The 16,258-nt window shown below is 39.4% G+C and overlaps 1 protein-coding gene across 1 annotated transcript in view; it reads left to right on the forward strand.

Annotated features, from left to right (window-relative positions):
* Positions 1–6,089, forward strand: part of HPSE (heparanase) — a 32,041-nt gene extending 25,952 nt beyond the window's left edge. Inside the window, exons 11-12 of the mRNA XM_046655611.1 lie at positions 879–1,025; positions 5,548–6,089. Coding sequence (XP_046511567.1) covers positions 879–1,025; positions 5,548–5,707 — 307 coding nt within the window. The 3' untranslated portion in view covers positions 5,708–6,089. The remainder of the gene's footprint in view (positions 1–878; positions 1,026–5,547) is intronic.
* The last annotated feature ends 10,169 nt before the right edge of the window (positions 6,090–16,258 follow it).

The following is a 16,258-nucleotide window of genomic DNA, read 5'->3' on the forward strand; positions in this document are numbered from 1 at the left end:
AGAATATAACTATTTTTATATGAATGGTTAATTCATTGAATGACTATGAGTGGACATAAATATGAATATAAATTTATATCAATGAATAAATATTTGAATATACTATCCCCTTGCATCATATGTGATAAATTTAATAAGGAAGAAAAAGAATTAAAAGAAGGAGAGCAATAAGAACAACAATTTTGTATTCAAAAGTTTCAACCCAATTTCCAGAGTAGGGATCATACAGGTTTTTGTTGTCCGATACTCTGGCCTTAGGTAGCAAAAAATGTTCCTAAATCTGAGAGATTTTTCTCTTCTCGGTTTCAATCTGTCCTTCCTGATGGGATGATACTAAAATACTAATTTTAGCCAGAAAAGCCACCCATCATTTCCAATTTCTGGTGAGTGGGAACTCTATGGATGGTGGGGCCTCACTGGGAAGAAGGTGGGGGGCAATGGTTTGGATGCATAAATTCTGAAAAGTGTCAATACATTTAATTTTCTTGTTTGTTTCAGTCTTTCATAAGGCTAGAAAAAGCCCCTGTTTATATGGTTTATAATTTGAATTCACATGAACCCACAGCACTTACTTTTTACCATTTAACCTTCCTATGTTTAAACATGGATGGGCTGACTGGCTTCCTAACAACTCAGCTGGCAAAGCAGCAAAAATCTCAGAATGCTCTAGCCCAGAAAATGGTAGCATGAATATTTTTAATCATTTTCGAAATAGGACCACATCAGTGGTCTAATATTATCACAAAAGGAAGAATACAAAGAGGGCCTATCATCATCCTAGATACTAATGCTTAGTATCCATGAGTATATTTGCAATCAAGTTTTGAATTGCTTAAATTAGATAGATATTGGTATTGATTTAATCTATTTGCTTTTAGCCCGAGGTATAAAGAAGGGGACTTAACCCTGTATGCCTTAAACCTCTACAATGTCACCAAGAACTTGCAGTTACCATATCATTTATTTGGCAAGCGAGTGGACAAATACCTCATAAAACCTTCAGGACCTGATGGGTTACTTTCCAAGTGAGTAATTTCTGTTGGTCATTTCAAACTTTCGCCAAATTCATTGATGTTTATTAGAATAGAGAGCATTGATAGGGAGCAAAAAAAGTCAACTATTTCAAGTCCTAACAATTCTTAATATTCAGGAAGTTTGTGTATGAATACTTATTAACACAGCTGTATCACTCTGAGAGTCCAAAGCAGAAGGATAGGAACACACACTAGTAGTTATCCGAGGGAACAGTTTGCATTTCAAAACAACTTGATATATCCAGATCTGCTCAATACATGCAGATTATTTGCTCTAAAAAGACAAAATTCTTGGTAACAGTCACTAAAGCAAAGCATACCTATATAGAGAGATATACAATTGCTATTTAAGGCATAGGGGTTGGTGTAAAATCTCACACCACGTGAGCTGGGTGTGATTCTCTTATAGTATCACTTTTTTTATTGGTTAGAGTAAGGAAAAAAAGTGGCCAGAAACGTACCTTTTAGGTGGATTATCTGAAGTTGGTTCTAATACATTTTGGTTTAAAAGCCAAATGTCTTGTAAAAGACCATATTCAACAGAATACCCAAGAATGACTACAAGCCTTGAAGAGTTAGACACAAATATTGTAAGATTTCTGTCCAATGTGTGTTGGAAGGAGCTCTTTCATCATAACTATTCTCACATTGGAACACAAAAAATGAAGAGTTTACAAAATTCTCACCATTTCTTGCCATCTTTGCAAATGCTCTGTGAGTGATGTTTTCAATGGCAATTAACATCAGAACCTGAAAAAGTACAGTCAGGATGCTTTCTCCAAAGTCCTATCCCCCATCGACAGCCTTATTAACACTGGGCACCATTCCTTTATTTTGTCCCTCTGCTTTGTTTTACTATGACAGTAATTATACAACCTCTGATGGGAAAAAGGAAGGGGGAATCCACAAGTTTTCCTGAGTTTCTTTCCCTACACAGGCTTTGTAGACATTTTTAATGGGCTGCATGTTTTATAAAATACCATGGTTTTCTTACCCATTTTCCAACTGCTTAAACCTTTTTTTCCTGTTGTAAATAGTGTATATTTGGGTAACAGATACTTTTCTCTATTTGGGCTCTGACCCTTTTTGAAGTGGATATTTTTAGCATATTTTTGTCCAATGCTGATAAGGGAAGAGCTTTTCCGAAGTAATTGAATAATAGTTGTGGAGTTAGACATGTCTTCAGAGACCATTCTAGTCTAACCTTCGGTGGGTATCTAAGGCCATTCTGCTCTGTTCATCTCCTCCTCTGTCAGAGCTCGCGGCCTTTCCTGGCGACTGTTCTCTCACAGGACAGAGTGAGCCTCTCTGTGCCTTTTGTCAGCTGCGCTCAGATCTATTCTCTAGAGCAGAGCCTGGAAACTATGCCTCACGCCTGTGGACAAGTGGGTTTAGAGGATTTCTTTTTTTTCTCTTTTTCTGGTAGGGGAGGTTGGCATGCCGTCTGGGCTAATTTTTAGTTTTAATTAGTTATTTAAAAATTGACAGCTACTAAAATATCTGCATTTCTTGCTTTTCTTTAAAAATGGATACTCTGTCAACTCCGGCCTTGTTTTCCCGCTTGGATGGAGTTGAATTGGGGTCGTGTACTTTAGACAGGTCATCAGCTTTTGAGTTCCCCTTAGTCCCCACGTGGCCCTGGTGTCTCATGCCTGACCTCCTGCACTTGCCTGTGGAACTCCCTTGTCCTTTGTGGGAATTCGAGCTTGCTCCCCTTAATCTGGAGCAGTGCTGAATACCCCATTGTCTCCAAAAGGACTCTCAGATATTTAAAGGACAGTTGGATTCTCTTCTCTCGAGGCTAATTATGCTCCATTTCTTCAACGAGTCTTCTCCTAGCTGTATTTATCACACCCTGTTGCGTTTTGATCACATATTTCATGGTTTATAATTGGTGAAACTATAGAGAATGTTTTATGAGTATATATTACTTATACTTTTCTCTCTTTAAAATGTTGCAAAATTATCCCGGATAAGTTTGATGAGCGCATAGTCTGCACGCTTGCTCATATTAACAACCTCAGAGGGTTGAACAATGATCCCCTTTTAAAAATTAATTTTTACTAGAACAACTTGGGTAGTGCCTATAGAAAGTCCTGCATGGTAAGTATTTAATAAATATTTGAGCGAATATATTTTTAGTATAAAAGCAGTATTTTATACTTATCCCAGATAAATTTTGCCCAGCATCCCCAATTCTGCCCAATCTGTTGCTTGCTAATTCCTTCCAGCTCTATTTCATCTGAAATTTGACAAGCATGTCTTTGATTTCCTATTACCACATTACTGACTTCAAAATATGAAACAAGATACTACCCTCAAATAAAGCCCTACCCTCCTTGCCCAGCCTGCTGTGGAGATAATCGGCATGCTCTAAGCTTACACTCAGTGCAATGATAGCATCCTTTAGCTATATTTATAGCTGATTAAACAATATAGCCAGATGGTAGTAGGTATTATCTTGCACATGTTTCATCATCTTAACCCACAGCACTATTAATTTATACTGATCAGATTTACTTTAAACTGTGTGGCCTCTCCTAAAGCATTTCCTAATTTTTGGGGGGTACCCTTGTAAATGGTTCTCAATTTCATGCAGAACAGCCCTTACTACTGTCACATAGAGATGTTTTCAAGGGCTATATTTTTGTGTGTGGTTTCCTGATGATGGTCACAGCATTTCCTCCTCACCCCATCTGCAAACTAATGTGATGTAGGCGCTGAAACAAAACTCGAGTGCCTGTGAACTGCATGTAACTGCAATGTGGGCTTGTTAGCCTCTGGCTCCATCAGGGTCATCTTGTTAAATCTTTAGGTACAGAGCCCAGAGCTGGGCATCTAACCAAGGTTAAATGGAAACCAGTCTTTCTGTTTACTGATGCTTAGTGAGGGTAGAGTGTGAGAGATCTTTAAAAATGAAAACTTTAGGGGCCAGCCCCGTGGCCAGGTGGTTAAGTTTGCACGCTCTGCTTTGGCGGCCCAGGGTTTGGATCCTGGGCGTGGACCTAGCACTGTTTATCACACCATGCTGAGGTGGCGTCCCACATGCCACAACTAGAAGGACCCACAACTGAAAAATATATACAACTATGTACTGGGGGGGGGGGGGGGCTTTGGAGAGAAGGAAAAATATCTTTAAAAAAAATGAAAACTTTATAATAATGCTAAATTAGAAACAACCAAATGTGTAACATTAGAACAATTAAGTAAATAAACTAATGTGCTTTTGCAATGGAATCCTTTGCAGCCATTAAAGTGATGTCGTGGATGAATGTTTAATGGTGTAAGCAAAGGTTAGGATGTGTTAAGGGAGAAAAATTAAGTTTTAAGAGACTATGTATTGTATGCTCATTTTTGTTTAAATGAAAATATGTGTGTATATGCAGACATAGAAGAGAGATGAATATATATCAAAATGTTAAAAATGGTTATGATGAGTTAACAGGTTACTTTTGTTATATTTATTTATCTGAATAATAATGATGATGATAGATAATACTTTTACATGCTTACTATATACAGGGTACTGTTTTAAGCATTCTCCATATATTATATGAATTACATATATGACATACATTTAACTGATATTAACTAATCTTCTAAATTTTCAACAATAAAAAACTTTTTCACACTATGAAAATTTTATAACATAAAAAGTATTTGGGAAAAAGATAATAGAGATATAAGCATCGTTTGGAATTATGGAAGTAACTATCAGTAGAACTAAAGGCAGACTAAAGCTCTTCTTTATAAGCTCTTGTTTGTATCAGATTTATTGCTATGAGCATGTATTAATGTGATTTAAATAATAATAAATATGCATAAGAAATAACACTTGTTCTTACATTTTTCCCCCCATTTTTTGGCTCAGTTTTGAATTAGAATCCCAACAGTGAAATGCAAAGAAAACATAAATTTTTTGGAATCTGTGGTTTAGCCTAACAAAATCGTTTTCATTTCACCACAGCAATATAGTTTCAACCAAAATATCTCAACGACATAAGAAAATGAATGCACACCTCCCAGGGGAAAGGGCATTAGAGGGTTTACGGGCCTCTACATAGTTACAAGCAGGAAATTTCATTGACTGTCATTTTTTATGTGAAATTTACATTCCATTCTATATCTCTATTTGCTTTTTATACAAATGTTTTCAATTATTTGCCATCAGATAAAATTGCCACAATCCAGAAGTTATGTCATATTTACCCTTTTTAGTCCTCCATCATGTTGCGTGGTATGAGTTACGTGTCTTCCATTTTCTGTGATGGGCCAGATAGTAAATATTTCAGGCTTTACAGGCCAGATGGTCTCTGTCCCAACTACTCAACTCTACCGGGTAGCTTAAAGATCATCTAGGTCAAATACCTAACTGACTTGGTATTGAAATACAAGTTATATAATACAGGCTGCCGCAAAAATTGTTTTCGTCTTAAAAGGATCTCCCGACTTTTGCAGAGTAGGTGGAGCACACACAACTTGGCTAACGTGGATGTATCTTTCCCCTTTGCAGATCCGTCCAACTCAACGGTGAAACTCTGAAGATGGTGGATGACCAAACCTTGCCCGCTTTGACAGAGAAACCTCTCCGCCCAGGAAGTTCACTGGGCTTACCAGCTTTCTCATATGGGTTTTTTGTGATCAGAAATGCCAAAGTTGCTGCTTGCATCTGAAAAGAAAGGGATACACTAGCCTGGAGATTGCATTTTTCAAGCGTATTGATAAGAGCAAATCAAAACTCAAGCTATAGGAAAGCAAGCAGATGCATTACAAATGACTAGTGGGAGCTTTAGAGACCCTGGGACATTCAGTGCTGGATTCAGCACAGGGTTTCGTTCTCTCTAAGTAGACCACTGCTAATAAGAAGACCTTGTGCCAAACACTGTGCTTAGTACTTTGCGTGTACTATTCTTATTTAAGGTTGTTAAAAATGTATGTGAATGCTTCCAGTACAGCCAGGAGGCAAGTAAGTGAAGGATATATTATTAGTTTTAACAAAGTGTTTAGTTGTTTTTATTTTTATCTCTCTTTTTTTTTTTTTTTTTTTTTTTTTAGGAAGATTAGCCCTGAGCTAACTACTGCCAGTCCTCCTCTTTTTTGCTGAGGAAGCCTGGCCCTGAGCTAACATCGTGCCCATCTTCCTCTACTTTATATGTGGGACGCCTACCACAGCATGGTGTGCCAAACGGTGCCATGTCCACACCCGGGATCCAAACCGGTGAACCCCGGGCCGCCGAGAAGCGGAACGTGTGAACTTAACCGCTGCACCACCGGGCCGGCCCCTGTTTTTATTTTTAAAAACCACAATGTAGAAGATTGTCAGATTCTTTACTCTATACACTGTTTCTACGGGCTCCCATCAGAAACAGTTTACTGCCCCCACCTTCGATTGTCTGTAAGAGAGAGACAATCTCTTTGCTCCTTAACAGAGAACTAGATTCAGCTGCTGCCTCTCTTCGGTCTGTTCTGTTTGTCTTTGTCAGCAATACTGTGTGAGAGGACAGATAGTCAGATGTGATAGTACAAAAAAAGATTAATTCAGAGGAAAGGGATGATATAAATTTCAAATGAAATGAAAAGATGAGTGTAAGTGAAACTGATTTACCAAGAGGAGAAAATTGAATTCAATACATTATCACCGTCTGTTAACGTTTACTTTTAATCTACCTTTAGTTCTTGTTTTAGTTGGGAAGCTTTTGGCTGCAAGGAACAGAAAACTTGATTCAAATGGCTTAAACAATAAGAACATTTATAGTCCCACATAACAAGAAGTTCAAGTAGGGCCGGCTCCACGGCTCAGTATGTCACCAAGGAGCCAGGTTCGTTCCATCTCTCTGCTCTGTCAGCTTTAGTGTTGGCTTCGTTCTTCACCTGTTGGTATGATGGCTGGAGCCGTTCCATGGACCCACTCAGACCTGGCAGCAGCAAGGGAAAGAAGATGAGCAACTTTTTCTGTCTCCTTCATGGCCTTGAAGAACCCTTTCTCAGAGGTTCTCTCAGCAAAACTGCCCTGTGTCTCCTCATGTCTATGGTCAGAAAGGGGTCTCGTGGCCGTGCTCCCCGATCACTGCCAACATCAATGAGATTCCTATAATTATCTCCTAGTGACCTTTGGAACAGAGAGGGTGTTGGGAAGTCTATGGCACTGACCACTCCAGTTCTGTGTTTTTTATCAGTGATAGAATACATTATTTTCTCCTATATGTTAATTTTTAGAAATATAATCCTCTTTATATTTGTGCCTGCTACACATATTGTCTCAATTAAATTTAAGTACATTTATAAGGAACTAAAGCTGGAACTTAAAGTTTGGATGCTTCAATACCCTTAAATTTTATAGGTAAGTGATTTTTATATTTCCACATTTGAAATAAAGTAGTTTTTATAACCACAGTACAGCATGATTATTTTTTTAATAAAGCTGCAACCTACAGATCGCTACATTTGGAAGCCTTGTTTTCCTTCCCTGCTTTGTTTATATCTCCTACTTTTATTTGTCTCTTTTATATTGTCTACTTTCAGTCTCTCCAACACCAGAAGAGTTGACCCTGCAGAAAAGAGGTCATCAGGCACAAATATGATTTCTTACCTCATGTAGATTCAGTCATGATCAGGGTCCTGTCCTGTCTATTCTTCTCTTCCCTGTCCCCTCTGCCACTTAATAAATCAAGGCCTAATTTCTAACTTGTATAATAATAATAATAATCTCCTAATCATTCTCCCTGACCTTGCTTAAAATTCTTAAATGGCTCCCTATTTCCTATAGGCACACAGGTCCTCCATAACCTGCCACCTGCCTATTTCTTCAGCCTCAACTCTTGTCATTCTCCTTATGAATTCTGTTCTCCAGACCATACATTGGTTGAGAAGTATGAACATGCAGACTTCTTTAATTTTAATTCTAATCTTTCCATTTTTTTTCCCCCGCGGAAGATTAGCCCTGAGCTAACTGCTGCCAATCCTCCTCTTTTTGCTGAGGAAGACTGGCCCTGAGCTAACATCCATGTCCATCTTCCTCTACTTTATATGTGGGGCACCTACCACAGCATGGCTTAACAAGCGGTGCCATGTCCCCACCTGGGATCTGAACCGGCGAACCCCAGGCCGCCAAAGCAGAACGTGCAAACTTAACTGCTGCACCACTGGGCCAGCTCCTAATCTTTTAATTTTAACTTTTGCTCCCGTACCCTTGGTGCTGTCTCTTCTGCTCTCCATCTGGACTGTTCTTCTAACTCTCCTCTCTATGTGGCAAACTTTCATGTCTATTAAGACCCAGTTCAAACATGTTTCAATATATTCCCTATCATTCAAGTAGCTGTAGTCATATTTCTTTGCCCCTATAGCAGTTTTGATATTTACTATGACACTTATGATGCCTCTTATTTAGATCTATATATACCTTTTAACTTGACTGTAAGCTCCTAAGAAAGAGGTACATTATCTTAATCATCTTTGTATTCCTGTGCTTAGCATATTGTCTGGTGCACAGTAGTCACTGAGATGTTTCCTTAACGACAGAAAAGAGCATTCAAATTTGAAACTAGCTTAGGCATTTTTATTTTGAATATACAGAAAAATTTAATGATGTTTCAAACCTGAGAAGGTATTGTCTGCTGCCACCAGGGGCCGGCCTGGTGTAGTAGTTAAGTTTGTGTGCTCCACTTCAGTGGCCCAGGGTTCATGGGTTCAGATCCCAGGCACACACCTATACATTGCTCGTCAAGCCATGCTGTGGTGGCATTCCACATACAACATAGAGAAGACTGCCACTGATGTTAGCTCAGGGACAATCTTCCTCTTTTTACTCAAGTAGAACTTTTTTTTTTTACTTGAGTAAAAAGAGGAAGATTGGCTACAGATATCAGCTCAGGGCCAATCTTCCTTACCAAAAAAAAAATCTTTTTAGAGCCAGCCCTGATGGCCTAGTGGTTAAAGTTTGGTGCATTCCGCTTTAGCAGCCCAGGTTTAGTTCCTGGGTGTGGAACCACACCACTCATCTGTCAGCAGCCATGCTGTGGCAGTGTCTCACATAGAAGAACCAGAAGGACTTGCAACTAGAATATATAGCTACATACTGGAGATCTGGGGAGGAAGATTGGCAACAGATGTTAGCTCAGGGTGAATATTCCCTGGCCAAAAAAAAAAAAAATATTTTTAAAATTATCACTAGTGAGCTCTTACTAATGGTTGGTGGTTATGTGAAGAACTGGGGGCATGGTTAGGTAAAGAAGAGAATGTTCTCAGTTATATATTAATGAATACTAAATGAATTGTTATTAAGGTTTTCTTAAACTAGCTTAGAGGAAGCTCTTTCTTGTCATGTCAGTGATACTTTTTGAGCCCACATACTTCCATTGATATTTAATCCATCAAGTATATTTACTTTCTGTGACTTACATTGACTCAAAATTATTTTTGTCTTTTAATTTGGCCCTTGTGATTCACTTCATCTCCACGATAATGGGAATTTCCAAGTTCTATGGTAAAACTTGTATGTTCTGAACTTGTCAGCTCTGTAATTGCACCCATTTTCTTTTTCTTTCTTTTTAAAAAATTCTGAAATGTCTCATCGACCTGTTGAATCGCCTCATGGTTGATAAATCTTTTAATTATCCTTCTAACCAGAATTTTAATTACCAAAAAAACTCACATGAATATCTATCTGTTTATCTGACCATTCAATACAAAATGAAAAAATAAATGGTAATGGAATGGATAACTAGTTTCAACTGTAGACATCTTAGTGATCCGATGACCGGCTCGTGTATCATATGCCTTAGAAAAACACCATGTGCAGATTCTCATATTCCCTCCATCCCTAGGTCAGATACTTGGTTTATTTCTAGGACTCCTCTCCTATCCTTTTCCAATTTTATACCATTCTCGATTTCACAGACTTGTGGGTTGGAAAGCCCTGGAACAATTTAGGTAAATATTTAACAGTGTTTTTTTAAAATCTTCCCTTCTATTGCCATTAAATGCCGTAGGCTTTGATGACTCTAATTTAAGTCAGATTAGTTCTTTCCTTATTTTCACACATGTGATGACAGTCTATTAGTTTTTGAATTGGCTTTTAGTTTACTTGGTTACATGCAACTTACATATTTATTTAAATTCCCATAGACCTTTCAAAGGACAATAACAAGTCAAGTTTATCTGATTCTGCAGTACTCCAAACATAATGAGGCAAACTTGCATATTTAGCACATTCTTCTTAAACATTTTTTTAAAAAACCTCGTATATCTATAAATCACACACAAATTTTGTAGATCAAGCTCCCTAAGCATTTAAACATCTTAAAAAACAAACAGTGATGGTAAAACCTATGTAAGCACAACTTGTACAGAAATATCTTTTCTTCATCTCGAAGTTACAAATATACTCCCCTAGCCAGAGTTAACAGAATTAGCAATTCAGGTCACTACACTAAATAAGGTAACAATCAAGCTTTCAATTAAAGAGTCTAGAAACAGGATATAGAACCACTAGAGTGTTAGGGTCAACCCCTTCTTATGCTCAGGTGTCAGAAGTCGGGTCATCCTTGGCAAAGCTGGAGACAAGGCCTGGGGTCAGGTAGCTTACCTGGGAGGTGGTCTTGGTGAGCAGGCATGAGACATCAGGGAGAGTGAGAAGGAGGAGAGGGAAATCCAATATTCAGGTTTGTTGCTGAGTTTGCTGCAGCAGCCAATGAGGGCTTGGTTCTACTGTTACCGCTGAGAAGCATGTGAGATGCCTCCCAGAATTCTGCTCTTCTTATTCTCATGTTTCTTAGCATCTATCATTTTATAGTCACTGTACTGTCAGTTACAAGTTTTATAAAGGACACTAACTTCATATAAAATTCTTTTAAGGTCTGAACCAATTACAGTTAATGATTGTACTACTTAAGCTCAGAAGTCACTTTCACAACTTTAACATCCTGTTTTGGAGTCAAATGATAATTGTTTTTAATCTAAAACACCTTCTCTAGGACCCATCCCCAAAATCAGATGAAGCATAGTAGGAAGTAAAAATTGTTCTAAGGATCAAATATTATGATGAATGTAGATGTGCTTAAAAAATGTAAACCTATAAAAATGAAGAGTACCTATAGAGTGGAATGTTTTGATTGATTCACCATTAAACAAATATTTGTAGGATGAATGAATTTATTCACCATCTACTACGTATATGTTCTTATATTAGGTAGCGTTCTCCAGAGAAACAAAACCAATAGTATATATTTATAGACAGAGAGAGTCATCAGTAACATTTTCTCAAAGATCACTAAAGATACCTATGGTTGAAACTAGTTATTCATTTCATTACTGTTTAATTTTCATTTTAAATACTCCTGCTTTCATTTTGTATTGAATTGTCAGATAAACAGATGGGTATATATGTCTGTGTGTATATGTGTGTGCATATACATATATGACTTATTTTAAGGAATTGGCTCATGTGATTATGCAGGCTGGCAAGCCCAAAATCTGCAGAGTAGGCCAGCCGGCTGGAGACCCAGGAAAGAGCCAATGTTGTGGTTCAAGTCTTAAGGGCATTTGCTGGCAGAATTCCTTCTTGCTTGGGGGAGTTCAGTCTTTTGTTCTATTCAGGCCTTCAACTGGTTGGATGAGGCCCACCCACGTTATGGAGGGAAATTTGGTTTACTCAAAGTTGACCCATTTAAGGGTTAATCTCATCCAAAAATATCTGCACAGAAACATCCACAGCAATGTTTGACCAAATCTCTGGCCACCATAGCCCAGCAAAGGTGGCACTTCAAATTAGCCATCCCAGTTCCTGTGGATAATAAGACTAAAAACGCAAACAGAGTCCTTTCTCTCAGGGATCCACGGTCCAGAGTGAGGAGTCAGAGCCTCGAAGTTCCCTTAGAGATAATCCATCCAGTCTCTGCTTTTTCTGAAGAGTGTACAGCAGGTGAGTGCCTTGCCCAAGAGCACACAATGCCTTGGCAATAGAGTCTAGAGGGGACCCCCGAAAGTTGGGGCTTCACTCTATATGACTGTTCTATTGTCCTATAATTAAGAGTGACATTTGAGTACTCCTCTCAGTCTCCAGTACTTTTTAATTGGCCCACGTTTCTCGGGTTCACATCACCTCTGGGCAGGGCCAGCATCATGGGTATGATGTGTCAGTCGCTCAGGACCCCATGCTCAGAAGGACCTCATACTTGGTTTAATGTCTTGCTATTGCCATTTTGAAATTCTCAGTAATTTTTGAACAAAGCGCTCCATATTTTCACTTTGCACCAGGCCCCACAAGTTATGGAGCTAGTCCAGTCTCTGGGTGGTAGATCAGGAATGAGTCACTGAGCGTTGGAACCTGAAGTTCGTATCCATCCAATCCTCCCAGCATCCATATTCTCTGCTAGATTTACTTCTGATCTCACTGTCAACCAATTTTTAAAACACTTTTCTTTGTGTCTTTCTCGTGCCATTTTGAACTCTTCTCCCAAGGCACTGTGGCTTATAGCATTCTTATGGTTTTTATGAAAATTGGCTATATAACTGAGTAAAAACAGAAATATATAATGCTATTTTAGGAACTTAGCCCAAGGAAATAGTGTGGCTGAAAAGTTACCTACAAGGATAATTGGGAGGAAAGTTATTATAGCAGTAAAACACTAAAAACCACCTAAATGCCCAAGAGAATGGTTAACCAAAAGAATGGCTAAATTAATCACAGCACATCCAAATGAAGGATTATTTCACAGTCCCTAACAGGCATTTTGAAACAACATGTAATGACAGGGAAGATGCTCATAATACTTTGAGCGAGGAAAGCTGAGAAAACTTTCTATATAAAGGCTACACTCAGAAGTCACCGAAAAGATTTAAATTCCTAGAATAGGGAATAGATTATGTGTTTAACGATAGTGTCAGTAACAATTAAAATTCAGATGTAATACTTTCAGTCTTGTTCTCTATGCTTCAGTTCAACAAATCTATCAATTTCTACCATATGAAAGACACTGTGCCAGCTGCCATCAGAGATTCAAATGTGAATATGTCCCATGTATACTCTTCATTTCTTATCTTACTAGAAGCATTTGACACTGTTGACCACTTTCTCTTCCGGAAATAGTCTCCTTTGGCTTCCATGACACCATTTCTCCTGCTTTACACTTATGTCTCTGGCTGCCCCTTCTCTGTATCTTTCTTGGGTTTCTGTTCCTCTCCCTGTCCTTAAAGGATAAAGTTTCTTGTGAGTCATCCTGACCCTCTTATCTTGTTTCTCAAAACATTCTTCCTGGGTGAAATCAAGTACAATCATACCACAGTTACAGGAATGGGTCATGGTGTCTTTTGCTCTCTGTTGAACTTTTAATATTCATCTTTATTAATTTTATCCTGAATGTGAACACAAGGTGTTTAGATCAGAGACAGATTATTATTGTTCATTTGAAAAGCAAATACTGATTGTGTGGTTCCCCACGCCCCATTTCTTACTCCTGGAGTGACACAATGAAAGCCAAGTCAAATGTCCTAAGCATACAAGCCTCCGTCTATATCACAGTGAGGAATGGGGGAAAATGGATTTCCTCTGCTTACATAAGGAGAAAGAAGCAGCTGCCTCCCCCACTCCTCATGAGAAGAAGAAGAAAAATTTTCGCTCGTTGGAGACAGGATGTAAAATATTCTGGGCTCTCACGCTAACTTTTTGGAGGGTAAATAAAATCTCTCCAGGGCCAGAGAGCCCTCATGTTTCTCCAGCTTTTATGATCTGGAGGTGTCTCCAAGCTCCCAGGTCTCAGACTTCTTTGAAATGTCAACACCCAGAGAGATAGCGCTCCAGTCTCTCTGGCACCTTGGGAACTTGCGGTATAATAAAAAATATATATTTGGTCTTTGCCCCGGATTCCTGGCACACAGCCTCAGAAGGCTTTGCAATTTCCTCAGTGATGAGTGTCTTTTGTTATTCACAGGAGTCCCTTTCTACCATACCTGAGTTTATACTAGTGAGGGGACTCAAGACAGGCCCTCCGATAGTTTCAAGGAAGGGGCTGGCCACCAACAAGAGCTTTCAGTCCCACCCCCTAACCTCAGGAGAGGGGACGGAGGCTGGAGATTGAGTTCAATCACCAATGGCCAAGAATTTAATCAGTCGCGCCTATGCAATGAAGCCTCAATACAAACTCTTGAACAACGAGATTCAGAGAGCTTCCTGGCTATGGAATATGTCAATGGGCCAGGAGTTGGTACACTCTGACTCCGTGGGGACGGAAGTTCCTGTGCTTGGGACCCTTCTGAACCTTGCCCTATGTAGCTCTTCATCTGGTTGTTCATTTGTATCCTTTATAATAAACTGTAATCCTAAGTGTGGTGTTTCCTTGAGTTCTGTGAATCATTCTAGAGAATTATCAAACCTGAGGGAGGGTCATGGGAACCCCTAATTTTGTAATCAGTCAGGCAGAAGTGCAGTTAACCTGGAGACCTCACTTGTGGCTAGCATCTGAAGTAGGAACAGTCTTGTGGGACTGAGCCCTTAACTTATGGGGTCTGCACTAACTCCAGCCAGTTAGTGTCAGAATTGAACTGAATTGTAAGATACCCAGCTGGTATCAGAGAATGGGAGAATCGGGAAATGTTGTTGGGAAAACAACATGGAGCTTAACCTAGAAGCCTGGTTTGGGCTGTAACCATCTGTCCCTCTCAGGGAGATAAGAGAAATTCTATTATCCTTTCGGATCAGAACAATTCATTGACAGATGGTTACAGATCTGATCCTCACGGTATGTGAAAAGAAAATATTTCCAGGAGAAGTGAAGCAAACATTCTCTATCTTTGTACCATGCGTGTCTCTGTAGCCCAGGAGGTGAGGGCTTTTTACGGAAGCATTGAGAAATCCAGGAAGATTTATTTCCCTGCACCTCAGAAGGTTGTGTGTGCTCTTAGACTAGCACCTCCTGCCTCCATCCCCACTCCTCCCCCATCCCATCTTGGCTTGGTTAATTTGGACCTGCACTTCAGATCTCAGACTACACATCACTTCTTCTGAAGGCTTTCTGCACTCCCACTCCAAGCTTGCCAAGATGCTCCTCCTGTGTGCTCCCACAGTGCACTGGGCCAATAGCACAGTACTGTCACCTGATATCAAATGCTGTTTTCCTCTCTAGTCTGTGTGGTCCTTGGGAATAGGACTATTTCTCCGTGATATACCCTGTGCTAAGCACAGTGCTTTCATAAAATAAGAATTCAATAAATACTGTGTTAAATTATTTTCAGTCTCTGACTTCAAAGAATTTACAATCAAAATGAGAAAAAATACAAATTAGTACAATACAAAGGAAAATTACTTAAACTCCATAAAAGAGACAGTAAAGTTTTATTCATGTGTAAGAAGAAAAAAATCTTATATAGTTGAAGGACTATGTCCACAACTTCAAGCACTATGGCTGCAGTGATGGGAAGAGCCACTCTCTCATGTAAGTTTCAGTGACAGAGAGTATGGTCAAATGAAATAGCAAATTCAGAAACTCAGCTTTCACCTTCAGCCCCCCCAAACCCAGCTCTAAGGCTCTTTCTCCTACCAAACACAGAAACTGGTCTGATGACAAGTCTACTGATTGCTCTAAGTAATGAACACATCAAGGAAGCTAGAAGAGGCCTAGCCCCAGATAAGGCACTCCCATCGATGGCGACAATTTCAAGACCAGATTTAGGACTAGCTCTCTCTCATCAACCTGCAGTCCCCTGCAGTTTGGGAAGGTCTGGTCACTCTAGAAGTTCCAGTTTTCTCTGTATGTCCCCTGAGTTCTTTTCATCAGAGACAGTAACATACAGCATTGTTGTTACCACACAAAGGGCACCATCTGCTCACCGCAGGACAAAAGTCAATGGTCAAGAGGCAAGACGGTGGCAGAGAAAGGGCATTTATTAAGTGATAAGCTAGCAAATCGGAAGACGGGGGGCTAGCATCCTAAAGAACCATCTTAAGGGGGGCACAGAACCTTGAAGCAGGTATATAGGCCAGTGGGTTATAGGCGAGGGGGTTAGGAATATTGACCATCTGATTACAGCCTGGGAGTTGCCACAGCAGATCTTTCAGTTGTCACTGATGATGGCTATCAGCATAGATTCTGTCCTTGGGTCATCACATCCCTAAGGAACTCAAAAGGACAATGTTATCGTCTTATCACAGCTGGGAGGTATTTATACAAGCAGGGGCTGTAAACTCTACAGAGCATGTATATCTCCTGGAGGGTACATATCCAGCTGGGTTA

Source organism: Equus quagga, chromosome 3 (genome assembly GCF_021613505.1).
Source record: "Equus quagga isolate Etosha38 chromosome 3, UCLA_HA_Equagga_1.0, whole genome shotgun sequence".
Classification (NCBI taxonomy): Eukaryota; Metazoa; Chordata; class Mammalia; order Perissodactyla; family Equidae; genus Equus; species Equus quagga.